This window comes from Clinocottus analis, unplaced genomic scaffold, assembly GCF_023055335.1.
Source record: "Clinocottus analis isolate CAN_PGR_092001 unplaced genomic scaffold, fCliAna1.0.p SCAF_15, whole genome shotgun sequence".
Taxonomy (NCBI): Eukaryota; Metazoa; Chordata; class Actinopteri; order Perciformes; family Cottidae; genus Clinocottus; species Clinocottus analis.
This window is the reverse complement of record NW_027175876.1, coordinates 12,667,936-12,695,780: the sequence shown is the minus strand read 5'-3', so window position 1 is coordinate 12,695,780 and position 27,845 is coordinate 12,667,936. Positions and strand designations below refer to the sequence as shown.

General features: G+C 42.0%; 2 protein-coding genes across 5 annotated transcripts; one reads left to right on the top strand and one right to left on the bottom strand.

Annotated features, from left to right (window-relative positions):
- Positions 1-1,372: 1,372 nt before the first annotated feature.
- rfx6 (regulatory factor X, 6) lies at positions 1,373-16,350 on the bottom strand. 2 transcript variants are annotated; one of them, XM_068577289.1, is made up of 20 exons: positions 14,748-16,350; positions 13,236-13,395; positions 12,459-12,582; positions 11,872-11,933; positions 11,665-11,742; positions 11,439-11,466; positions 10,830-10,937; positions 10,500-10,577; positions 10,297-10,410; positions 9,735-9,784; positions 9,180-9,339; positions 8,937-9,081; positions 8,148-8,257; positions 7,923-8,040; positions 6,699-6,821; positions 5,923-6,129; positions 5,322-5,628; positions 3,867-4,222; positions 2,149-2,349; positions 1,373-2,027 (listed from the first exon to the last, which is right to left on the bottom strand). In XM_068577289.1, exons 1-20 carry the CDS (start codon positions 14,902-14,904, stop codon positions 1,849-1,851), a joined length of 2,865 nt encoding a protein of 954 aa, XP_068433390.1. In that variant the 5' UTR covers positions 14,905-16,350; the 3' UTR covers positions 1,373-1,848. The 2 variants fall into 2 exon arrangements, with proteins under 2 accessions (XP_068433390.1, XP_068433391.1); XM_068577290.1 differs by having other exon boundaries at positions 13,236-13,392.
- A 687-nt stretch (positions 16,351-17,037) lies between these two features.
- Positions 17,038-27,580, top strand: tdrd15 (tudor domain containing 15). 3 transcript variants are annotated; one of them, XM_068577287.1, is made up of 6 exons: positions 17,038-17,113; positions 19,058-19,127; positions 20,125-25,788; positions 26,447-26,604; positions 26,988-27,057; positions 27,177-27,580. In XM_068577287.1, the coding sequence occupies exons 2-5, from the start codon at positions 19,096-19,098 to the stop codon at positions 27,026-27,028; spliced, it is 5,895 nt and encodes a 1,964-aa protein (XP_068433388.1). In that variant the 5' UTR covers positions 17,038-17,113; positions 19,058-19,095; the 3' UTR covers positions 27,029-27,057; positions 27,177-27,580. The 3 variants fall into 3 exon arrangements, with proteins under 3 accessions (XP_068433388.1, XP_068433387.1, XP_068433389.1); XM_068577286.1 differs by having other exon boundaries at positions 26,988-27,061; XM_068577288.1 differs by lacking the exon at positions 26,988-27,057.
- Positions 27,581-27,845: the final 265 nt, after the last annotated feature.

Below are 27,845 nucleotides of genomic sequence, written 5' to 3'. Positions count from 1 at the left end.
GCTGTTAATTTATGTTCACCATCAATGTCCCAGCGGCGTCCAGACTGAAATGACTGAATGGATGGTCGTAAGATTTCGCCCAGACATTCGTGATTCCCAGCTGGCGGCTCACAGACTTCGGTGAGCCTCTGACTTTTCCCTCCGCTGCCACCACGAGGTTGACATGTTGCCTCAGAGTGAAATGTCTCAACAACAGCTGTCTTGTCATGGGTTGCCCATGACAAGTTGTATGAGACATTCATGTTCCTTTCAGGTGGAGTTGTAATAACTCTGGTGATCCTTTTTTATTTGTCATCAAGCACAACCACCTGGGCAAATGTTGAAGAGAATAGGATTTGTTGGTTGCAGTTTGTAAAGCCATCATTTGAAGTCATTCTTGTTCTGTGACGAGTTTTGCCCGCTTGGTTTTTCACTGAGCTTTATTAGCGTTTTTTCCGGCGCTGTGTCCGGGTCCTCGTCATCAATCATTTCCTGGGCCCTTGCCGTAACACAAGCGCACGCTTGTGCGCACGCATGGAAACACACAACCACTCCAGACTATTGCAAATGGCTACGCCAAGAGAGGATCATCTTGCAAACCAGCCATTGATCAGCACCATGGACAGCGGCCCAAGCCTTAAGCTCATCACTGCTCATTCGACAGCCTGGACTCAGGGGCCAAATATCATCACATTCACAGATTACAGGCGGCGTGAACTCTACGACACGTGAGGCGTAACGAATGCATCGCCATAGATTTAGATCCGTGATACCGCTCTATCACAACAATGAGGAACTTGTGCTCATCCTTAAGAAGTATGGTGAGTAAAGTTATGAACAAAAACTGCACAAGATCTGCGTCCTTTTCTATTGGGAGGTCCTGGCTGCTCTACGGCTCTAAGCCATTGCTGGGTCGCGACGTTTTAACAGAGGTTGACACCCAGAAATGCCCCAAAAACTGCTAAATAAAAATAAGAAAGGACTGGGTCTCTGCAGAGAAGTAGAACAATGCGAATAACTAAAGTCAAATAAAGTGCTATGATTGTGTGACCCTTCCATCGTCCCTGAAACTACATGGACGCAGTCATTCATTCAATGGCCTCCAGAGAGATCGCAGCCGAACAGTGAATGTAAATATTGGTCGTAATAAACTTGTACAAATGAACTTTTAAGGGAGGACAGTTTTGAATAGAAAATATTTGTTCAAATTTTAATACAAATTCAAGAAGACGTTTCTAAAACCCCTCAAAAATAAATAGTTTCATCACCAAACATGTAAAGCAGAGCGTGAACCCTCTGACGGCTCAATACATTGAGATCATTCTCAGATCTGAGACTGCGGGATGAAAAGCACTCGGTCCGGTGACGGCAGGTCCAACAAAATGGCACACCGTTTTGACTAAAGAAGATTTATTTACAACAATTTGCACACAGAAGAAGTGGAAGTCCTCAGGCATCCTATATATTGCAACAGAAAAATACAGTTGTGGACAAATATCTGCATCAGAGTGACTGTTATATTTATTTTTAAAAAAGGTACAATCCACATTTTCACACAAATAAATATCTTCCCTTTGCTCCTCTCCAACTGGTTCATAATACAGTCGGGGATACAAACACGTGGCAGGACATGAGCGTCTTCCTGCAGCATCTCTTGATGGAGGACGGCCCTGGCTCCATGTTCATACTGCACCTCACACTTTGGATATTCTGGGTTGGATTTTGGCTGCACCGCACAAATCCCCTCATGTCACAGTGCACGCGCATGGACCTGCACTTGTATATCGTGTACGTTCTGGATCTGCGCTGCTGTGACGCGGACTGGACTCCAAACACCCGGACACTCCTCACATCAGTGTTTTCCCGCCGTCATTGTACTCCTCCTGCTCCCATGAAGACGGTATTGATGGGAGGAAGCGAAGACACCAGGTCCTGCACGTCTGACGACGACGGCACGTGCTGCTGAGAGAGCAATGCATCCTGGGAGGAGAAGGGAGAGGCGACTCCAAACATGCAGGGAGCAGATCGTGACGAGGGGTGAGAATGATCTGAGAAGAATCAACACAAATGGTTGACTTTGAATTGCTTTTTACAGCTCTGGTCCTCTCGTCCTCTTCCTTCCTTTCGCCGTTATGAACGTGCTGAATAATAAATGAATTTAATACAGACCTGCTCCGGCGTCGGCCTCAGTGAAATATGCTCCGGTGGTTTTTCTTCCCGGCTCGTCCAGGATGTTGAGCGGATCGTGGACTTCGGAGTACGTGGACGGGAACGGGCGCAGGCTGCTGATGGTGCTGATGACGGACACGTGCTGGTCGACCAGTGATGTCATGCGCTGGCTGTCCAGGTAAGTGCTGTTGCCGTAGTAACCTGCCACAGGACGAAAGTCTGCCGTTGAGTTTGAGTTTTGCGCGTTTCAACCGCGTTAATGATTTGGTGCAAAACACAGAGCAGGGGTCAGGACCCCTTCACAGGAAAGGGTCACGAAAAAAACCTTGAAGGTCGGCGGATGATTAAAGGAATCAAAAAAAATGTTTTCTTTCAGCTCTGCTCATTTTTAAAAGCCCTCAAGTGAGACAGTCAGAAGGAGAAAAAACATCACCTTGACCTTCATTTCAAGGGGTCACACGCCCAAAAAGGTTTTACGCTCCTTTTTTATTCGAACCTTTTATACTTGAAGAATGTTGTGTCAAAATGAAAGTCAAGGTTGGGAACTGCTGATGATATCAGTCTCAGGCAAAGTGTGGCTTTTGTAAACAGTTTGTTTTTGTGTGATCTAATGTGCAACATTATACGGCAATAATAGTGATTCGTTCATTCATGACATTATTTTGAATTTGCTGTTCTAAACAGCTCCTCAGGTCTAACAGTCACACTGTCATGTAATTAAATAAGATTCAAATTCATATATTTTTTTTTTTACAATTGTACACTTTTAGTCCATTTAAAGCCAAAATAAATGTGTTCTGAGTTGGTCACACCTCAGAAACTTGTTTTTATCACCCAGCCAAATGAAATAAAACTGTAAATGTATTTATTATATTCATGGACTACATTATTGCCTTTACACAAGCCTTGTGAAGAAATACACTAACTCACTAAACAACTCATCCAAAAGGTTGAATAGCCTTTAAAATGTTGACTCAAATGTAGACTGCATAATCTCTGCTTTCTAAAGCTTTTAAAAAAAGGAATTGGCTTTCTTTCTTTAACCCTCGAACCAATTAATTAACAGTGCTTCTATCAGTAAAATACGTGTGACAGTCATGTTCGAAAGCCCCCAGAGCGCACGCAGCATCATTAACTTCATGAATTTCATGACGGCCAAGGGATGTGGAGGCCCCAAGAGGATTTGTCCCGGTAAGCCAGACGGTGAGTCCACGGTTCAGCTAGCACACTGGAGGCTGTGGGTGCAGCTGAACCGTGGACTCCTATACAGAGGAAGGGGGTCATGCTTAGGATGGGCCCCGCGTGTCATCAAGCCAGGATTTCATTTCAGTCCAAGTGTCCTGAAAAACGCTCAAACTCTACTATTCAGCACTGTTTAGTTTGCTTTTCACAGGTTTTCAGCCATGAACAGACTTTCAGTCTAATGTGTCAATTTGATGTCAGAAGAAGTTGACGATAAGCAGAGAAGTGCAGCTAAAGTGTGTGTAAAATGTCATTAAGTGTCATTTGATTGGGAAAATATCCTGTATCTGCTTCTTCAGACTCTCCCCCTGAGGCCAAATATGTCGCAGAGTAAAACATTTAAAGATAAGACCGTAACATCAAATGGAAATATTCGAGCTCTCTCAAGTTTCACATTTATTTTCCTGCATTGAAAATAAAGTTCCGCGAGATCCACCAGATGACGACGTTAGTGCCGGAGTCTGATCGGTCCTTACCGCCGTGTCCTGCAGCAGAGTACGTCTGTCCCTGGCACCCACCGCCCGCAGAGTTAAGTCCAGACCCCACGAAGCCGAACCCCTCCCCCGAGTCCAGGATCTGAGCCGCTGTCTGAGCATCCAGTCCCTGCTCCGTCTGAACTGGATTTGATCCCGAGGCGTAGTTGGACGCGGGCCGGACCCCAGAGCCGTAAGGCGCCAGGGAGCAGTTCGTGCTGCTAGACGGGTGGTGGAGGCCGTAGAGGACGTCTTTGGTGAGGTGTTGCTCGTTGAAGGAGGGGTACCGGGAGAGATGGTAGGCCAGGGATGAAGCCTGAGACTGACCCGGGGCCAGACACTGACTCTGATTCTGAGGCCTGAAACAGATTAAACGACAAAAAAACTTTCATCTGACAGTCAGACGCAATGATGGACGGGAACCCAACGGCTCGGTAGCCAGTTCCATATTTGCAGAATAAAACAACCACACACTGTATTTCTCTCCTGCGAGAATGTTTTTTTTTTAATATTACGCAAACTCCAATTTTAGTTTTATTTTGACCAAATTCAGAAGAATCACATTTTAATATAACACTGCTATGGTCCAGATTAAATGGCCTGAATTTGACTGAATTCCTGCAAAAATTAAATTCTCACAACAATGTGACAAAATGAACCAACGAAGGTAACAATGAGAAAATGCAGCAAAGAGAAACATCTGTGTTTTTATATACTGAAACTCTAAAAGTATCAGAGTAAGAGCTATCTATTAAACAACAATAAAATAATGATGAAGTCAACGCTCAGGTCAGGGTCATAGGTCACACTGTAGATGGTGAGTTCAGGGTCATAGGTCACACTGTAGATGTCAGTTCAGGGTCATAGGTCACACTGGAGATGTCAGTTCAGGGTCATATGTCACACTGTAGATGTCAGTTCAGGGTCATAGGTCACACTGGAGATGGTGAGTTCAGGGTCATAGGTCACACTGTAGATGTCAGTTCAGGGTCATAGGTCACACTGGAGATGGTGAGTTCAGGGTCATAGGTCACACTGTAGATGTCAGTTCAGGGTCATAGGTCACACTGTAGATGTCAGTTCAGGGTCATAGGTCACACTGTAGATGGTCAGTTCAGGGTCATAGGTCACACTGTAGATGTCAGTTCAGGGTCATAGGTCACACTGTAGATGTCAGTTCATGGTCGTAGGTCACACTGTCGATGGTGAGTTCAGGGTCATAGGTCACACTGGAGATGGTGAGTTCAGGGTCACAGGTCACACTGTAGATGGTGAGTTCAGGGTCATAGGTCACACTGTCGATGGTGAGTTCAGGGTCATAGGTCACACTGGAGATGGTGAGTTCAGGGTCATAGGTCACACTGTAGATGGTCAGTTCAGGGTCATAGGTCACACTGGAGATGGTCAGTTCAGGGTCATAGGTCACACTGGAGATGCGCAGCACTAAACGAAGCTGACCTGAGGGCAGGTTGGTAGTTTGAGGCCGAGGAGTTGCCAGTTTGTGGGAAGTAACTGGAGCTGGTCTGAGGTAAGCAGTGGTACAGGGTCTCTGGGTATGAAGAGCAGGGGCTGGGTTGCGTCATAGTGCTGAGAGAGGACAGGCAGGAGGAAGAGGAGGAGGAGCAGGTGGAGGAAGAAGAGGTAGTGAGGGGTCTCCCCGTCATGGGCCCCTGGTTGATGACGGAGCCTCGATGCACTAACGCCGCTGGGGAGATGGGGGGCGTCATGAGGGGGCCGCTGACCTGCGAGTAGTGCATCTGACCACCTGAGAAGAGGACAAACAGGGAAGGGAAGTGATCCCATGACAGGATTGGGTTATTTAAAGCAGCTCTAGTCAATATTCTCTGCAGCTAAATGAAGCATTTTAGCATCTTTTTGTTCATAGTTTCAGTTTTAAGGCCCTCAAATGAACTGTGTTGGTTCCCACGCTTCCGCTTCATTTCCAGCAGCTTACATTCGTCGGTTCATTCGGCCATATATAACTTCATACGGTGATCATTTAATCTGGTATGTTAAAGGGGTTATTGAGCAAAACCATGGTGCTTTAACTCCGTTTTACCTGACACCGTAAACCCAGCCGACTCCGCCCCCTGGTAGATGGCGGCGCTTGGTTCCAGACTTTGCTGCTGATTGGTGGACAGAGACATGTAGGCGTGTTCTCCCAGAGACTCGTTCTTCACTGATTGGTCGATGGGAGCGCTGGCTTTGTTGCGATTTGCCAGGAAGCAGGAACTAGGAGAGGCCATGAACGCCGCTTTACTCGCATCTGAAAGCGGCAAAGTGGACATCACATCACCAACAACGACATCTGGTGAAACTCACTCAACCAGTTTCACTATTGCAGCATCCATTGAGATGACCACGGGGATGTAATTTAAAAAAAAAAATCTATCATTCTTTCACATTATGTGTTTTTTTTTTAAATTTTGTTTTAATATCTCTTCATGTTATAAAACTGCACTCATCTTTAATTCTTCTTCAATACACCATCTGTTCTGTATATTTCTTAACCCAGTAATAGTGCCGATACCCGTACTATAATGTGAAATAAGAATGATAGGTTATGGTATTTTTTATAATCCTTTTCTCATTTGTATTTCATTTCGCCATCACCTTGGGTTTCATGTATTTTTGTAAAGCAGGTCATGTCAAATTGAAGTGCTGTATTAATATAACCATCATCCTCCCACAACGTTCGTGACGTCTGTAAACTGGTGTCGGCGTGTCCTTGATCATAAAAGAAAGACCTTACACTGACTGTAGAGCGGCCGTAGATTAACTCGGGTTCATGCACGTCAGCAGCTGAACATCAGTGTCTGTTTTGATGCTTCATACCTGCATTTTTCATGTATTTGTCCAGCATGTTCTGCAGGTCCTGCTCCTTGTCGTTGTTGAACTGTGTCTCGAGGGCCAACAGGATGTATTCATCTAACAGCATCCTGATCAGGTGGAAGGAACCTGGCAATGTATAAAAAGCAAATGAAAAAAAAAAAGAGAATAAAACCTAAAAACACCAGCGAAGAAGCTATTTCACATTTCCAGAGCCATGTGACTGGTATTTTCTTCTTCATCCACAGTTTGACCTTTAGGATCAAGCTGCTCTTTGTTTGACCTGCTGGCTCGCAGCTTTAAAACCTTCTGTGTGTGTTTGAGCTCCACTGGGACTCTTCAGCCCAAATGGTTAGTGTTTATTCACGTACATGTAGTCTGTGTGTGTGTGTGTGTGTGTGTGTGTGTGTGTGTGTGTGTGTGTGCGTGCGCGCATGTGTTTGAACAGAGAGCACGCGACCCGCAGATAAGACTTTGTTTAATCAAGGCGAGCCTGGCCATTACAATTTATAGCGCTATTGTAGCAATCTGCTCTGAGCTGGCTGGCACTGCGTTAGCCTTACACGTGTGTGTGTGCGTGTGTGTGTGTGTGTGTTCATGCGCGTGCGTGTGTGTGTGTGAAGACTAAATGATGGAGAAGAAAGGAACACAAAAATGAATTAGCTGAGTGACAGTTATTAATTTCACAAACAGCCATGTTGTCATTATGTCCATATAGTTAGCTTTTGCAAATAGTTCTTTAATGTTGACTTGACTAACAGCGTTGTTGCCACCAGTGAGACCACATGTCCCAAAACCTCTGTGGCTTCCTGTCCCCCTTTCTGGTATCTTTGAGTTGAAAGTCACACATTGAATCTCAGTATCTGATATATCTGTTTGAGCTCTGTTTGTTCTGAAAGAAAAAAAACAACTTTTTTTCAGATCAGTTCACAACGAATCTGACCAGGATGAAATATAAAGAATGTATTTGATCCTGCCAATCTTCTCATTGATGGTCATGTATATCATATGACTTTTTGAAGGAGACTAATACTTGTTGTTTTGCTTAAATAACATTTTGTGTGCAGGACTTTCAGTCGAATAAGAGCATTTTTTGAATTATTTCACTGCTTAGAGCTGTGGGAGTGTGATCACGGTGTTCCTGGTAAAGACAGCTTCTCTCTCAAGGAAATGTACCTCAATAAAACATTTTCAAAAGTGAAGAATTTGTCACTTTTAAAAGGCTCTTACCAAAGCTGGAGGCATTGTTGAGCGTGAGGTTGTGCATCACTCTGGCACCAAAGAAACTCCACCTGAGGAGGAAATCCTGAGCTCGCTTCTTCACTGACCGGCCGCTCTGCTTACCGGGCTGATCGGAAGACAGAAAGACGGAAAAGAGAAGAAGCTTGGTTGCACAACAGGACCCTTTGCGGGACAAACACGAGTCCACACAGCAGCCGGCGGAGCAGCTGTTACCTTGATGACTTTATGCTCCACGACAGAGTCCAGCCACTCGATGAAGGACTCCACTGTGGCGTTCTTCCTCAGCAGCTCCTTCAGCTCCTGGAAGACTGTGATGGAGTCATCTGGATGAAAGAGAATAAGATAACAGGACGAGGGAAGTCGCTTCATCATCAATACAACACATTCTCATGTGTATATCAGAGCAACAGTCAAAGCTGCTGGTTGTAAAACATACAAATCTTATATATATACTTCATTTTGTATTCTATTCATGTGAATATGTATATATTTCATTCTCTTCGGGTTGATTTGAGAACATATGAGTAAACGAGGAGTGCGCAATAAAGACATTTCCCTAAGTACTTCACTCAAGTAAAATTTTGAGGTACTTCTACTTTACTTGAGTATTTCCATTTCATGCTCATTTATACTTAATAACATTTTATTTATTCATTTTTTTACAATCAACACTTGAAATGATGCAGGCATAAATAATGTACCAATAATCTACTTTTTACTCTACGACAATTATCTGACCCTAGTTTCCAGCTATTTTTTCAATAATACAAAAAGAATAAATAAACTAATAAATTATATGTATACACACACATATACACATATACATCTGTTTATTCATGCATCATATATATGATTCCGCATACTTAAATGCTAATACTTATGTACTTTTACGTGCAATTTTTATTGCAGGACTTCCACTTGAAACAGCGTCTTTTGCACATGGAGTAATTCTCCTCGGCCCTCAGTAAAGGTCAGAGTAACTCTCCCACCACCGCTCCTCACACTCAGAGTAGATGTCTGTGTCCTGGTCTCCGGTCGAGCTGATGCTGAGCAGCGGCTGCGAGCTGATGCTGCTGAGGTCCACGTTGTCGATATCCAGCACCATGCCGCTCACGACGGCCTGGTCGAACAGCGCCGGGCGGGCTATCTGAACGAAGAGAAGGAGAATCAAAATCATGGCTGCGCTTTTGCTTTGTTGAGACATGAGAGAGTGATGTAATCTGCTCTGTGCTTCAGTACACGTACCTGTGCCAGGTGCAAGAACGACGTCTGTCTCTTCAGGGAGGAAACAAAGTGCCGCGCGATGGGGAGCTTCTTGGCTGCAAGGCATTCTGGGAGGTTCTCCAGGGAGGAGACGAGCCAGTGCTCCCAGTGTTTGGCAAAGTTACGGATATCTGCCAAAAGACTGGTGAAACAAATGTATTAATGAATCACTGTGAAGATTTGCTTTGAATATCTTCAGACCACATTGACGTTCCAAATAACAGCTTTTGGGTTACACTAGACTTCTTAAAACCTGCGTCCTCGTCTCTAGAGTAAAGAAAGAGAGTGAAATTGTGCAATATTTGATAGGAATGATGGTCAAAAATCAAATATTGAGATTCAGGCATCACCAACTGCACTAAAGCAGCCAGGAAAATTCCTTCTAACATGCTTCTCCTTTTCCAGGAAAGGGAAAGGTTTTTATACTTAACAGCAACATGAATACCACTGGTGTCACAAAGAGTCTTAGATTGTCTCATAGTTTTGTTTGTGTATCACGTGATTTAGATCATGACACAAGAGGATGAAGTGACAAACCTCTCAGGCATTTCCTGCATTGTGGCAGGAATCAGGACATCTGTTAAAACCTGACAAAAAGACAAAGAATACTCTTTTAATCCAGATGGTTATCTTATTAGTGACTCAGAGAGAGACAACAGGAGTGTGTATCCATATTAAAAGACCAGCAGTGCATCACAACTTGTATTATTTTCATTATTTTGTGCGGCGTGATACTCTCTTCAACCAGATAAATGCAGGTGCATCTTCCCATTTCCATGAGGTTACTGGCAGGAATTTAAGTTTTTCCGGCTAAAAAGACACTTGGCAACTGAACTTACACCTTCAGACTCACAAGAATGTGTCTTCATCACATTGATACAAATGTTTTCATGGCGGCTGCTGGAGTAGTTGAAGCAAACTTCACTATTAACTAAGAGACGCCAGCCAGGCCATGAACTGAAAAAGTGAAAGACTTCAAACTTTTCCCATTAACAAGTGCTGGTGCAAGTATTTGGAGTAACTTACGATGTAAAGGCCTGACTTTCAGGCACTCCTGCTGTTTGTCTGTATGAATGCAAACCGAGTGTTTCATAACAACCTTATAGAGGATGGAGTCACAGACGCAGAAGATGTCCACTATAACAGGGTTTTCCAGCAGCGGCAGCAGGTGGTCGGGCATTCCCTGCCAGAAATGGAGCAGAAAATTCTGGATCTGAAACAAAGCATTTAAAGGGTTATATCTCGTTTGCATGGATGCTTGTGCAGGTTTTACTCTCTTCATAGTACGAGAGCAATAATCACCTCCTCAAAGCTGACGTTAATGGCATTGTCCAGGATGCACTGGCAGTGAGTTTTATACATCATGATCAGCGTGTCGACCTGCGAGGAGCGAATGAAGATCTGACATCAACTTAAACTACAATGTAAAGGCTCACAGGCAGCCCATTAAAGAACGGCTTGTTAAGAGTTAATACATCTGAACCGTGTAGTATTTAAGGTTTGGACGTAAAAATACACCATTAGCTTGAAAATGCACTTTCCCATTAGAAGGCGTGTTCTCTTTTGTGCAACAAGTCGACCACGCCGCCGTTATGCTGAACATTTCCCTCATAATGAAAGTCTTTCGCTCACCTTTTCTCTGGAGACGCTTCCCTGCAGCAGCAGGTGCTGAGCGTTGGGGAAGTCTGGGAGCAACGTGCCAGTTTTAGAGCTCAAAGAATATTTCCTGGTGAAACCTCCCTGAAAAATACAACTAAGTGAGGAGTCTTTCACCTTCAGTTGACCTCAATAAATGTTATCACCCTCTGGAAATGTTGTGTTTTTTATGAGCTCTAACGACCCAACGGCAGTTTAATAACGCATGATGTGATAAAAACACACTATACTCAACAAAATGTCCAACATTTTCTCCCCAGGATTTGATGAAGCTTCAATGCAATATTGAATACATTTTTTTTTAATAAAATTTACTTTACAGAAGTTACAATTTTTATGAAACTGCAATCATATTATAACCAAACAAAATAGTTATTGTCATCTTGATGTGGTCAATGAAAGATAATCTAGTGATTATTAATGAAATGTATTACATCTAGTTTTCCCACGTGTTATAACTCGATGTGTGTTGTCAGAAGCAGTGATGAAGAAGTGTCTCGTAGGACTCTGTGACCTCACCACTGGCTGTGGTTACAGCTGCAACAGAACTCCACAAAGTATTTTACAAAGTATTTTCAAACTAACCTCATTCTTCAGCTTGCTTCCTGAAAATCTGTGATCAAAGACAAACAGATTTTATATTTTAAAATATAAATCCATCAAGAAACAGAACACCAGTCATGTGCAAAGACATTAAAGATACAAACAACACACACAATACAAACAATACGACATAAGGGTCATCTTGCAAAAACATAAGAAGGTCCCGTATAATATGCACGAATATAAATCATAATAAATGTCTTGTTACCTCGTCAAACCTTTCCCAGAATACACAGAGTGATAGTAAGCGCTGCTCTCTTTGATGCCAATTCCATAGTAATGATATCTGTAGGTTGTAAAAGTATTAACATCCAATAAGTACGACAACATTTTGGAGCCTGAGGTTACACGACAACTTCTTTGCAAACATTGAAAATAGGAGAGAATGAGGGAAGGATTATTGTTTTGCGTTTACTTGGAGTGTCCTCTGGTGCCGAGTCGTCTCGTCGTCAAAAGAGGAAACTTCTGTCGAATTGTCTGGTGAGAAAAGATTGTATAAAGTTTTATCATTCAGTCATCAAATCATTGCCAATGGATCCGTATGATGAATATACAGCACTTTAATGAACAATATGTGATACTTACATTCCAGTTTTAACAGAAAGTGATAATGTATAAACTTTGGAAGACATTTTAATTCAATTCTGTTTATTTTGTCTAGACCAAAATCACAAATACAAGAGATAACAATCTGTACACATGACATCCCTGTCCCGGGACCTCACATCGGATCAGGAAAAAGTCTCCAAATAAAGATAATAAAACTCCTTTAACAGGGAAAAGTGAAGGAACCTGAGGGAGAGCAACAGAGGAGGATCTCTCTTCCCGGATGGACAGAAGCAACAAATGTTTAAGACTAAACTCATACCAATAACAACAAAGAGACATGTAAGTGAAAGCACTGCACCCTCAACTGAAATAAATTATATAAAGAAGTGAATTAAATGTGCAGATATATACCTTTTTCAGACTAAAATCACACACACACACACACACACACACCTTTCCAAACGTGGCAGCGCAGGCCGGCTCTAGTTTCTCCTTCCTGCAGAAGTCCAGGTAGTGAGCGTAGAGGATGCATCGAGGCAGACACACTCCTTCACACACAATGTAATTCTCCTCCAGCCTGTTGAGACAAAAACACGAATGCAGGAAATGCAGATGTCCACATCAAAGAAACAATTAATGGACAGATTTACGTTTACATTTCAGAAGACAAAACAAACAAACAAAATAGAAAAGTGTGTTTAAAGCAAATTAAAAAAACTCAGCAATAACAAGTTTGAAAAGAACAATACACAAATCATAATATTAACATCCATAAAACTGAATAAAAACTATAGAATCGATAACTACAGCTTTGGGAAGGTGTCGCAAACAATCTTCAAGGTGCAGAAAAATCTTTTAAGGTTTAAAAGAGGAGGAAAACGTCACTTCCGGTTGCCATTTTTGCTCGGTTTAAGACTCAGTAACCAATTGAAAAAATATCCTTTTCTTTGCATACCACTGAATCCTCTTTGTCTTTTTGGAGTCTGGAAATGTATTCGTCAAAAATAAACGTTAACAAATGACCTGCAGGGTTTGTCCAAAGTGTTTATGTCACCATGTATCCAAAAGTTACTTCACAGCAGTTTTTATGCTTCTCTTGTCGTGTTTTCACCCTCTAGCACCTCGTGGGTCGGAGAGAGAAAAGTATCTGAGATGCAAAACAATGCTGTCAGTATGGGCGCTACTGTCCCTCTACCGGAGCAGGAAACAGCACATCTTTGGAGCGCTTACCACTGCAGCGTGAGTTGTGTCTGTTTCTTCTTGTCCTTGATGATCTGGCTGATGGTCTTCCTGGAGGACGAGATGCTCTGTTTGATGGTCAGGTCCGAGTTCAGGTCCACCAGGTCCTGGTCTTCCTCAGAGGACGGCGTCTCATTACTGTCCTCTGCTTCTGAGAGAACAACACAGACAAATATAATACATAGCTGACGAGAGGTTTACTTTCAAAATGACTTGACTTTTCAGTTTCAGCTCCACATCACGGTCTAAGAGAGAGACAGCTTCTTCTTCTTTTGCGTAATTTTAACTAATACATTCTTCTTCTTGGATTCGTTCTGATCTTTCTGTCGCTGCACCAATGGAACCTCTTAGATGTCATTTTTAACATATATTTCTGGTTCAGTATTTCCACCATGTGCCTCAAGCGCTGCCAAGATCTGCAGCTTAACCCGTTTCATTAAAACATCTGCTTTGAGGATTTGAGGACATTTTGTGTTGTGATCAAGAGCTCGTATGCGCCAAAATCATTCCAGAATAATCAAAGTTATTGGAGCCGGCAGTCAGAGAAGAAGGAGTTTGTAAACTTATTATTTAAACTATAAAAGAAATGCAAAATTGTATGTGACTCTTGGCAGCTCAACAATATCTTTGCATATCTTTCCAAACTTTCTGCAACAATTTCAAAAGGTAGCTGCTGAATTGAAATCAAAGACACAATGGGGGGCGTGAAGGGTGAAAGTAAAGCTGAATAAATATATATGTATATATATATATTTTTTTAATTGGACCGTTACTATTTTAATCCTGACTCCATGCAGTAATAATCAACACATGAGCAGAGCCGAAGCTTTCAGAGCAAAAAGGTGTCGATGAAACATCTGATCCTCTGTCGTGAAAAGGTTTCACCACTTCAAGTTGGGACCTTTTTAATGAAACAGTAACAAAAGTCTGCCTTTGACTGTCCTTTTTTTGCATGTCTAAATATTGTTGACAATCGTGAAAACCTTGCAGAGGAAAAGTCATTTTTCTAATTCCATTTTGCTGCATGTATTAAAATATAAAATGTATTGATATTGAGCGATATCATAAACAGATGTCTTTCTGAATGTAAAGCTACATTTCAGAATCAGAATCAAAACACAAATCTGACTATTTCATTTATCAACTCTTTACCCGCTGACTGATTCCTCTCACGTTGTGTACTAATCACATATGTCCTCCTGTTTTTGTGTCTTCTTCATCTTCATCATCATTCTAATGTGTGGGGCCCAAAAAGTTTGGCACCTTTTTGTTGTAAGCACCACCATGTGGTCAGTTTGTGTCACTTATTTTAATGTTTTCTCACCTGCGCAGGTTTAAAATGTAAAACACAATGTTGAGATTTAAAGACTTTGAGTTAAGCTTAAGTCAAGAAAACAGGAGATGATGATGATGAAGACTTCAGAAGGATATGATACAAAACAGTAACACTTCAGCTTTAATGAACTAGACTTCCAGCAGCAATAGAGGACGCTTGTTTCATACCTGATTTAATCCCAGAATCATCCTCTTGATGAAAACGCGTCCGTCCGTTAAAGTCTGTGTGCGTTTCCTCTGGTGAGCTGCACAAGGTCTTGGTCAGAGAGTGTATAAGAAACACTCCATCTCTGGCTGAACTCTCACTGCTGCGTTTCATTGGCATAGTCAGATGAAATAAATGTTAATAAACAAATTAACCGAAGACAAAGAAAAAGAAAACTGAAGTAGGCCTGTTGTAAAAAAACAACAACAACAACAACACTCCACTGCAACTCATTTGTCCTTAAGAATGAATCTTCAAGCACTGTTGGTCAATCCCAAATTCACTCAAATCCAGGAAAAGATCAAAAATGATTACAAAACGCCACGTCCAGCATTATTTTTTTTTTTGGTCCACCAACGATTCTGAAGCTAAAGCAAAGTGGAAACAACCTGCCAGAGCAACATCAGACTAATAAAGCCGTGCTGTGGAAAGGCAGCGCTAATGAACCCGTGGATGCATTCATCATATTTACAGAGGACTGGGGCTAATCCAGGTTATTAATGATTAACAGAGCAACCCTCATCCATCTGTCCATCCATCCATCCTGCCTCCGCACACTCAGCTGGCCCTTTACACTAAGTTCCTTATGTATAGAAAGCAATGGTTTAGTTTGCTTTCACTTCATTGTTGTAATAGTTTTAAAATACTTACAGGGGGCTATTGCTCTAAGTCAATGTTACTCAAAGGAAGCTGCACCCGCCACACTAACTGAAACTAACTATTTTCATCATCAATACATGAAATTATTGATTTCTTTGGGGGTATTGAATATGCAGAATGACAAAATTCAGAATGTCATTTATCACACAGTTGGATGAGAATTATTGATGAATTAATGTCTACTCCTCATGATAACGTTTTAGCTGGTAAATGCAGAGATCAATAACGTTGTATCATATCTTGACCTATAAATAATACATCATCACAATGTATCTGTTGAATATAGTTTTCGTTATTGTAGCCGAGTATTTCTCTTGCGCCTATACTGTGAAATAATAATAAAACAACTAGATGCTCCGATAGTTTAGCAAAGACGGCAACCACTTTTTTCTCGTGTCTCTTCACTTGAACAAATCCTCCTCTCCTCTGTTTCCGGTTTCCCCTTCAGAATAAAAGCCCCAGAAACATACACTCGAACACTGCTTCCTAGATCGCCGACCAAATACACAATACAAGTTTATATACTCCTCCTGAAACTTCAGTAACGACTTGTCTTAATACACAAAGTTTACCAGTAAACAGTATACACGTCCTCCTCACCCAACTGCACAGCCTCTATGGGAAACCCCGCTAATCCCGATGCACACCACACATACATAGCGCCAAGGACACACCATACACATAAAGCATGTGCTGCCACAATAAATAAAACATGTATTAATAACACAACATAGACCAGTAAACATGTCCCCATCCTACAACTCCAGTAAGTACGCCCCGCTGGTCAACGCACACCAGACATATAGCTGATACACAGCAAGCAAAGCATGTGCTGCCACAATAGGAAACACACGTTAACAGCATAGTCACACATCCAACACTCACAGATCAGTTAACTATAATTGATAAAGAGTGAGTCAGCTAAAACGGTACCGTGTCGCCAGCGATCATTGGCTCCTGAACCTCAGAGGCCCTCGGGTGGCTTCTCGTCCTCCAAGGCCGCCATGCAGCGCCTTGCGGCCCCTTCACACTGTCTGACCCAGCAGGGGAAGCTTTGTCTTCTCTTTCCGTCAAAACTAAGGCCATGACATTTGAGATGTCTCCCCGCAGACGAAGCACGGAATCTCTGACTTGTACGATCATCTGCACGCGCAGCGGCGCCCAAATACACAATACAATAGCTTACATTGTTTATCCGAATGCGCAAAGTAGCTAACAAACGTTGTGAAATGAAGGCAGTTTGACAAAGAGTACAACAATAACTTCTTCTTGAAAGTTGTGAAGCAGAAGTATAAACTGGAAGTATTCAAGTTAAGCACAAGTACCTCAAAATTGTGAACGCACTTAGTCACTTTCCACCGCTGTGCGTAAACCTGTAATGGGACACAAATAGGGTTTAAATTACGATGTTATACAAAACTAAAATTCTGATTTAAATCACACAATCTTTAATACATTAAAATGCACGTCAAATGAGCCACATTATCAGTCCGCGTCATATTAGCATGACAGATCATTTTGAGATTGTCAACATTACAATTTCAAACTTTTCATGAAAAAATTCATTTCTGACCGTTGTTATTCGAGGAGAACCCGGAAGTGAGGTCAGACACGTGCAGCGTCTGGAGGAGGTTAACTGACAGGTCGCACGCCAGAGGCTGTACAGCAGGTAGGGATCCGAGCCAGGTGACTTTGAATAGAAATATGCATTTCCATTCATTGACGGCTAGGATATAAAACTGACCGTGATGTAAAATAACCATTGGGACAAACTAGTAAGTTAGCTTCAGCGCGCGCGGCGTTAGCATAGCAATAGCTGTGCTTTGCTAGTTTTTGCCGCTAACTCCTGCTGAATGTCATTTTACGTCGCCATGAAAAAACTCGGGAGAGTCACGTTTGGTTGAACGCTGGACGTCCTTATGCCCCCTGAGGATTTAAGGGAAAGGGTGTTTGCCACATATCCACGTTTTATAATTGTGTTTTTGTCTCGGTAATATAAGCCAGCCGACCAAAATGAACTGACCTAAACCAAACTGTAAAGTCACAGACTGATCCACAAGGAGTCCTTTTCAGATGATTTTTTTGCAGAAATGTTCCTAATATTGCTATTATATTAACATCACTTTGTGGTGTTCCTAAATACAGTGTATGTTATCTAACAATAATAAGTATACTTATTATGTCTGCCTTCCCAACAATAACCATCAAAAACCACACCTTACCATACCATTATATACTAATTCAAGAAACATGTGTTAGATGCTTCGCTTAAAGGAAATCTGCCACTTTTATATGTGGATCTCCAATTAGTGCTGATGGTCTATAATGAAATAAATGCCCAGGATATAGTGCTATATCGCGACCTGTGATTTCGCAACGGTTGATAAATAAACAAAGATAACTTACAAATTTTAATGTTGGAAGTGTTTTTAAACCTGCACTGAAAAAACTGCACACCCTCTGAATTCAAGTTTGTCCCTTACACCTAACTAAAGTCTGGCTTAATTAGTGTGTTTGAACTCATGGTAAAATGCACGTCTGTCAAACTTGACAAAAACCAAATAAAGCTCCCCCAGCACGCTTTGGTTCTGGATTGGTTGATATAAATGTCAACAGCAGCATCTTTCTGGCTGAAAACTGCTAAATATTCAAGGCAGCTGAAACACTGTTAAATCTACCCTGTGAAATGCAAACATTACACTTTAAACAATTGTTCGTAACATCCTGGCTACTCACATATTTTTGAATGCTGTTTTTGCTTTTGGAAATGTTAAACATGTGACAATAACAGGATATTCTTGAGGGACTTTGCCCCCCACAGCCACCAATGCTGCTGACAGTAGCCATCTGTAGTTGTTCCTTATCCTAAGTGCTTCACTGGGATGAGCAAAAATAACAGATGTTGCAGCTGTGCCCGATAGGAGAGAACATGAGTAACAACTGCAGGCGATTTTTACACCACATAGCTAACTTGGATGGGTAGAGATAAGGTGGAACCTTTCTGAATCCTCTTTTAATGTCGCCAATATAAGAAGATGACATAAAGAAAAAAAACACAAATGTAATCCTTCACCAAATATATTTCTCTTAGGATACTTAATCCTGGGTAATGTTTGACCGCAGATCGCATTATGTGCATGTGCCTCAAACACAAAATCTCGCCACATATGAGTTTATGTAGAGGAAGGTTCAAGACGATCACCGCCATAATTTTTTAAAATATGATTAGTGATTTAGCTTTTTGGATTTGTTTCTATTTGTGTCAAAAAAGATGAAATGCTCAAACAAGGTCAAGGTCAACATCTGGTTGCTTGTAAAATGTATAGCTGCTCTTCAAGGCTGTGGAGAACAACAACACCTCTCAAATTTAGCATACAAACATACTAATTATACGAGGCATGACGTAACATACTTAGTATAAAATTTGCCTCACAGGAATCATTTCATTATATGACGCACTCTTAGACCCTCAATTTGGATAGGAAGAACTTTCCAAAGATACCACTTTAAAGGGAATAAATAAATAACATAGCCAGAGTATGTACAGGTTAACGTCTGTTTTTTTTTTTTTTAAATTTTGTTTATTAATGATCTCCAAAAATGTATCTTTCAGGTTCTGTTTAGGATGTGACCGTCACTGATTCTGCAGCCATGCTGTCAGTGCTGGGCTCCAAACATCCAAAGTAAGTAAATCAATGTGAAAAAAAAAAAATGGTTCTGTCAAATTCTTCCTCATGGTTGTGTGTGTGTGTGTGTGTGTGTGTGTGTGTGTGTGTGTGTGTGTGTGTGTGTGTGTGTGTGTGTGTGTGTGTGTGTGTGTGTGTGTGTGTGTATGTATATATATATAGGGCTAGGCAAAGTTGAAAAAAACTTAACTGATTAATTGCATTATGCGCCAAATCCAATAATGAAGTAAAAACTAGTGTATTGCACACATTTATTTTAAATTAATGTTATCAGAACAATATAACAGGCAAGTTAACATCCATACATATATGTATATAAATCAGTTTTCTTTTTTTTCTGAACAGGTACCAGAAGATTTTTTTTTTTTAGGTAATAACATAAACAGTGTGTTCAGTAGTAAGGGTCCCTGTGAGGGACAAGCTCTCCTTCTTTTGTCCATGTTCAGTCTGTTGCTTACCTTTTTTAAAGATGCATGTTAAAGACCAGCAATTGATTAACTTCATACAAAAGCAATAAGTGCTTTTTATGTTTTCCAGTTCAATTCAGTTTTTCTTACGCTTTCTTTCTTAGTCCAATCTGCGTTGCCTTGAACAAGTGCACTGAAGTCTGGTTGAATGAGGTGGAGATGTAAATTACAGCTGACAGGTATCAGTGAGAGGAATCAGTGAGCGGATCTCTCACTGATCAGCGGCAGCTTTGATAATGCTGACCGGCCGGACTGGTGGAGCTGTAAGAGGCCCAGGTCTGAACTACGCAGTCTGGGAGAGATTTAAAGTGCAGCACTTGTGTGCGTCAGTAATAAGAAATAAGAAAAAATGCAGTTAACGCATGATCAAATAATTAATGCCATTAAAGGATTGCCGGATTAACCCTACGTTAACGCATTCATTTGCCCAGCCCTTAGTTAAAATACAATAAATGTATGAAGTCATAAACCCACCAAATGATTAACACTTTTTGAAGGTAATTAATACAAGTCACTTTAATTCACAGATCTGGTCCATCTGGATCATGTGCCCTTTGGGCAGTGGACCTCAAGTTAACTCACTTGGACTGGAACCCTGAAGCAAACTTGATTCACTTCCAGGGACGATACCTTACCGAATGTGATCTTGACTATAACATCTTGCAAGGGGAAATACAGAACATACCAAAGACTGAAGCTGCAGTGGATATCGGAGAGTTTTGCCTTGTGGAAGATTTGGATTCATGCCGCTGGTACAGAGGAAGAGTTCAGAACCGGAAAAAGGACTTGTTCGATGTTTTCCTCATAGATCACGGTAACCTTTTGAGTGTCGACATCAGTCACATATCTTCCTGTTCAAACGACCTCTTCATCCTGCCTCCCAAGCTAGTTTGTGGTTTTCTTGCAAATGTTTTGCTTCTTCAGGGTTGTTCTCATTCTGTAGTAGATAAGTACTTCTCAAATCTCATTGAAAGACATGTCACCGGTTACATCCAAGCGCTCCTGCCCCACAAAGTGCTCTTGTTGGAAGCCATTGACATTAACATTGACCTCGTTAGAAATGGGTTTGGGAGGCATGTGGACACAGATACTTTCCTCCTCTTGGTTGGGATGCTCACAGAGACGCCGCTCAAACAAAACATAGAGCCAGTTCCTGACTTGCTCATTAAAAAGCCATTTGGGCAAGAATTCTGCCTCAAACCAACCGGTTTGCAGGGATACAAAGACATCCTGTCTCTCTGTGGGCCCAGATTGAGTTGTGGTACACGTGTGAAAGTGCGTGTAACTGCTGCTGTTAATCCTGGGCTGTTCTACTGTCAGAAGACCAGCATGGAAACAGATCTTTGGGAAATGTCAAAGATGCTGGCTACAGTCAATGAGTGCCAAATAAAAGAACGCAACCAGAAGACTCCAGAAAACCTGGGTTTACTGTGCTCTGTCAAAGGCAAAGATGGGAGATGGTACAGAGGCTATGTGCAGTTTCTCCCAGTCAACTCTCAACTTCGAGTTTTGTTCATTGACTACGGATTCTTTGAATCTGTCAAAGTTGAGGACGTCCATGGGTTGCCACCTGACCTTTTTTCAACAACCATTATGGCGTTCCCATGCTCGCTCTCCTCACTGAGTGATCAGGATGAGGCGGTCAAAACTCAGCAGTTGAATTTTCTAAAGGCAGGCTTGCTTGGAAGAGTATTAGATGTTGAGATCAGAGGTTTTGACAAAGAACAGCACCTGTACTCTATCACAGTAATTGGTGTTGACGATAATAAGGTGAAGGAACCAGAGCCTATTCAACAGCTTCCTAGCATGATGATTGAGGCAGTTTCAAAGGAAGACTTGTCACCTCATTGTGGCTATTCATATTATGAGGCAACCATGGGCAAAGCCATGCGTAAAACACTGGAAGCAGAAGGGGTCCATGTAAACTCTGTCTTTGTGGGCTATGTCGTGCATGTCCTGAATCCAAGCCACTTCTGGATCAGAACGCAAAAACGTAATGATGAGTTTGAAGAAATGATGATGGAAATGGCCGATAACTTTAGTCAAGTGAAGCTGGATGAAGACGTGCTGTTGAAGCCCGAGCTTGGGACATTGTGTTGTGCATTGTATGAGGAAGACATGCATTTCTACAGAGGTGTAGTGACGGACACTCTCAAGCATGGATCTGAAGTTCTTTTCATTGATTTTGGCAACATTGAGAAAGTGCCACACAAGTTGATCAAGAAGATGCCAGAGACATTTGCAAACAAATCAGCATATGCCTTCTGTTGCACTCTTGTTAATGTTTTTCCATCGGATGATGTCTGGACCTGCACCACCTCTGACTTTTTCAGGCGAGCTGTGTCAAACAAACGCCTGCAAGTCCATGTGGTCCAAATGACAAAAAACAAATATGTGGTTGATCTCCATGACATGGAAAGTGATGACATTCAAAGTATCACTGAGCTCCTGATCTCTTCCACACAAGCTCAATACTGGAACAACGTTGCCATAAAGCCTGTGGTGCAACACAACACAGATTTGACAGGAAAAACACAGTCCCCAAGATATGGTGTGACATCAGACATCAATGGGTATACAGCAATAGAGCAAGTGGACTGTGAGAAGGAAGAAAAAACATGCAACATTCAAACTGAGAAGGCCAAAGCACCTGCTAACTTCAAACCCTTAAGCATCGAGCCAGGGTGTAATTTGGCTGTGGTTTGCTCCTCCGTCAAGTCACCATCGGAAATCTGGTGCCAGCCTCGAGATAATTGTCCAGCTTTGGAGGAACTGATGGATGACATTGATCAATATTACTCAACGCACAAGGTTCCCCTCAATTCAGGGGATTCATGTTGTATCACCAAGTCACCTCATGACGGTCGATGGTACAGGGCCCTTATCACAGAGATAGAGAACGGTTATGTCAGAGTAGTGTTAGTTGACTATGGCTTTACCATCCAAACCAAGCAGCACAATCTTGAGGCGATAATGCCTGAATATCTTTATTTGGAAGCTCAGTCTTTCAGGTGCAGCCTTACCAACCTGATCGAACCTACTGACCGCAAGAACAGTGGGGCTTGGAGTCCGGAGTTGTGTAAGGCACTGAAAGATTTACTCCTCAAAAGAAGGAATGGCTTAAGATGTGAAGTTGTCTCACAGTTGCATGTGAAAAACAAAGGGACCTACAATCTCGTGGAACTCTACAACACCCAAACCCAACAGAGCCTAGCAAATTGGCTCTTTGAGCGGGGCGTGCCAAGAGAAGGGCCAATCTCAGCAAAGCAACCGTCAACCGTGATTCCTGAGTCTTTTGTCTACTCTTCACATGATCTAAGTCCTGGAAATAAGGAACAAGTCTACATCACTCACATTAGCAGTCACTTGGAGATCTACTGCCACCTTGAGAGAAACACTGAAATGATTGAAGAGCTCCAAAAAAAAATCTCAGATGTGAGTGAAAAACTGATGCAAGACAGTACGACAGCCGTTGTAAGGAAGTTGTCCCTGGCAAAGTACTTTGATGGCAATTGGTACAGAGGCTTGGCATATCCTGTTCAGTCCCCTTTGCATCTCGGTGTGTTTTTTGTGGATTACGGAAACACAAACATATCTGAGAAGACTCATGTCATGTCTATCCCCAGAGACTCTGCTGCTTTGTTGTACACACCCATGCAGGCTGTGAAATGCCACCTTGCTTCAGTGCCCAAGGAAGGGGTCTGTTCAGACGTAAAACAATGGCTTGATGGCGCAATCTTCAACAAGTTATTGAGAGCCATAGTAGTTGGAAAGAGAGAAGACGGTTCATTTGATGTTGAACTGTTTGACGGAGACCTTAAGATCAATGAGAAGGTAAAGGAACTCGTTCTCAAGTTTTCACCAGACCCAAAGACAGTTGTGAGTTTAAACACAAGCGATACAAAGACGAAACCTCTCCATACAGGAGACACAACGCCTTCAGTTAAGAGCAGGAGTCAATGCAAAGAGGGGCCTTCAAAGTCCCCGACATTGAACGCCTCTAAATGCACTCAAATGGGGAGAGCACTTCACAAAAAGAAAACTCCCACAAAAAAAGATGTTCACGGTGAACCACCTCAAAATACAGAGGACACAAAGATCCCTCAGCTCTCGTGTTTGCGGGACATAAAAGTGAGCTCAGGTTTTAGGGCGGTGTGTTTCGTCTCCCACATTAACTCTGTCAACAGTTTTTTTGTTCAACTGTCAGATGATGAACCTGCCATTTTGAAATTGGGAGAAACTCTCAACTCAAGTATCTTCAGAGATTCCTTGAAGATTGCTACATCTTTGGGAATAAATGACCTTGTTTTGGCTGAGTATGAGGAGGACGGAGGTCTGTATCGTTCTGCCGTGAAGGACTGTGAAGGTAGCTCCCGTTTCAAAGTTGAGTTTGTGGACTATGGAAACTCAGCAGTCACGAGCAAGGAAAAGATCTACTCCATGCCACAGGAGTATCTTTCTCTCCCAAGATTCAGCATCGCATGCTCCCTGTTGGACACAAGCATGTACAAAAGTGATGCTTCCTTCACCGATGCTGTAATGGAGAAACCACTCATGGTTGATTTTGTCCATCACAAAGTTCATTGGGCAGTCAAGGTTGAGATTCTTGATGGAGCAGTTTGTGTTCCAGCAGCACTGGAAGCAGCCGTTGAAAGGGTAGAAAAGTCTCCTGCGGGGTCATTTGAAAGAGACGAGAAGCCGAGATCCTGTGAGCAGAACGTCCTTACAAAAGAAGTGAGTGAGAAAAAAACTGCAGAATACGAAGAAACCACTGTTGATTATGATAACTTGGGGCTGAAGCCAACACCTGCCCCACTGTTACATAAACTAGAAAAACATAGGGCAGCACGCTGCATAAACAAAGGAGATTCTATTGAGACTCAAAGAATGATCTTAAAATCCTCTGTCAAAGCGAGTAGTGATTGTGCCGATGCAAACATGCCTCCTTCTATTCAGGTTAGAGACACAGAGGCTAGTACAGTTCTGTCGGTCCTGAGTAATGGCACTTTTTACGCCAGACTAAATAGGACAAGTGAACTGCTTACTGCAGTGGAAAGTCGTATTGCTGACAACCTGTACAACTGCAAGATGGTGGCAGACAAAGATGTCAAACAAGGCATTAAGTGCTTAGTTCAAGTGGACAAACGGTGGCACAGGGCGGCTGTTCAACATGTAGGCTTGGAAACATGCCAGGTTCTCCTCGTGGATCATGGAACAACTGTAAAAATCCCGAATGGCTCAACCAGACACCCGTGCAGCGAGCTAACAAAATACCCGCACCTTGCAGTTTTGTGCAAGATGAACTGTCTTGGGTTCAGTGAGGTGGAAGCTGCCCCTGAATTGTGGTTTGAAACACTCAAACCAATGATTGGCAAAGAAGTCCAACTGGTGTTTGTGTGTTATGTAGAAGCTGAACAACTATGGAAGGTTGAAATAGTCCAGGATGGACTGTTAGTTTTACGTCCAATCGCAACCTCACCGCAGCAAAACGAAGAGATGGTCCCATCAACTGCCGAAACCCGAATTGAGGATGTGGAATTCAACTTGGACACAAGCCCCGCTCAGCAGCTTTTCTTTGCTCCTATTGAGATGGATAAATCGTATTCTGGGTTTGCTGCTGCAGTGACTACTCCCTTTGAGTTTTGCATCGTTCCGGAGGACTTACTTCTTGTCATTGACAAAGTGTCCTTAATATTGGACGACCTCCCTGAGGAAATGTCTCCTCTTCCTGAAGCCCACCTTGTCTCTGGCACCGGCTGTTTGTTTAAGTCAGACACAAAGAATAAGTGGTGCCGGGCCGAAATCTCAGACGGCGAAATCGCAGACATCAACGGCGACACGAACACCAGAGCGGTCCTAAACCTGGTCGATTACGGCCATTGCGTAGCCATCCCATACGAAGACTGCTCCAAGCTGAAGAGGTTTCCTGAGGAAATAAGGAATCTCCCAAAGGTGACGTACCCTTGCATTCTGAGAGGGGTGAAGCCGGTTGGAGCGGATGGACAGTGGACCGATGGAGCAGCAATCTTCTTCCAGCAGTGTTTGTACCAGAAGAACCTCCAGATCTTCTTCAGGGATTTCGTATCAAACACACACTGGAAGGCGGACATTCTGGCAGAAGGCGTCCATGTTGCCCAGGAGCTGGTGGATGCTGGACACGCCGACTACGTAGACGTCATGGTCGGACTGAGGTAGGCTCTCATCACTTTGTATTTATGTTTTCATTACATTTGAATTGAAGCCCCTTCGCTCTTCTTTTTCAAATTTGATCTAACATTTTCACAATTCATTTTAATTATATGCAACACCTTTATTGTGCGAGATGTGAGGCAGTACAAAAGAAATAGACATTGTTTAAAAAAAGAAAATCTGTAATCAATGTTGAATAAAACGAGTAGGATACAAAATTACAAATTGGTTCTGATGAAAAAATAATGAACTGTGATCCTTCAACATGTGACCCTCTATTTTTACAAATTAACATTTCTCTTTACAAATAACACTCAATATTATGAAGTCACTTGTCAATGACAAGATAGTACAAAATACAAAACCCCACTTTTCCTTTTTTTTAAATTTTTTTTTACATCCTTACTTGAGATTTTATTAAACTCATATTTTCAGTGTCAGGACACTATCGACTGAAAACTTGACCAATGACTTCTTGCACCAGAAAATCATTGTTAATACATTTGAAGTCAGTTTGAACTCTTTAAAATCTGTGTATTTTCATCAAAAATCTGTAAAATCAGAAAAGAAAAGCATCAACGTTGCTGACAAAAAAATAACTTTCGCAAACTTTTTTTAAGCTTAATTCATAAATCTTGACATCATTTCTGATGCATTTAGGTTCCAGGAACAGCGCCTCCGTGAGGCAGCTCCTCGTGACCCTGACAGTGAGGAAGAGTGTGGCCAGGAAGATGAAGGCTTCAACGGGACGACGGATCTCTTTGTTGAGTCTGCTGATGAAGCCGAGGAGGAGATGCCTCTCTCTGAATCTAGTCAATGTAGGGTGATATTTTACATACAATTTGTTATTTGCCATCAAGTGAATGTGTAAGTTGATCAATGCAGATTGCCAGAAGAACATTTAACCTTTGATTTTTGTTGTTGTAAATGTAGCATTATTGTTGCATAAACATGCAGATGAAAATATTGTTAGTTTTGATAAATGTCCAAGGTGGAACTTCCGCTTGCTGGTCAGAGGTAGGAAGGGGTGCGACCGATGATTGACGGAGTCGGCAAGAAACAATGACCAATTCGGTTGTTGCCGTTCGTAGATGATGTCATCGCTGGCTGATTTACGCTAGGTGAAGTCACTCTGACCCCATCCTGCGTGATGTGTGATTCAAACAGCTGTCTGTAATTGGACATCTCTGCCATCTGTTAGCAGAAAGAGCTGCAACCACAACATCAAATCAACACTTTTGAACAGTAACACTTTTCATCACACGTGTGCTGTAGGTATGATGTTTTTTATTAAACGTGTATTTCTAGCAAATCCTAGAAAATGCTTAGTTATGCACATTGACCTTACAGTAACGTCCAGTAATATTGTTTTGTTTCCTTCTGCCAACAGGTTTTCTGATGTGAAGGCAGTCTGGTTGTATGTCGTCACTAAAATGAGCTGCGACTGAGTGAGACAATACTTGTTGGCTAAACGTTAAGCCTCAGCACTGTATTATGTAAAGCTATTCATGGTGGAACAACTTTGTTTTATTTGTTGACTTTGTGTCTACTTCCAACTGTTCAAAGAGTGTTTTTATTATTTGAAAAAAGACATGGAGTCGGACCGTGAGAACTGTGTTGCTTTTGGCAAGGTGAACAAACAAAAAAAAAGTAGCCAAGCAGACATTTAGTGTAATTCATTCTAATTTAACTGTTTCTATAGGACATTTTTATATTGGTCTTTGTTCATTTTGAGTTTGTCACTTTTGACAGGAAATATTTTTTCCAGATTAATAAAAAAAAGTTTGGTTTGAACTTGCCTCCTGTTAAATTCATGTTTTATTTGGGAAAATACTTTTCAGGTGCAACATCAAGCACTTACTTTGCTCTTTGTTCTGGTCGTACGGTTCATTTAGTTATGTGGGGAAACTGAAACGTCCTGATATCTCCTTGAGGAAAGTCCAGTTTGTTTCTCCACTAGGTGGCGATGTTGAGTCACGGCTGGTTGACGCTGCTGTTGACGCTATAACATCCGTAGTGCTGTCTGTTTACATGAGTTTTAGTGAGTGGAAACGTGCAT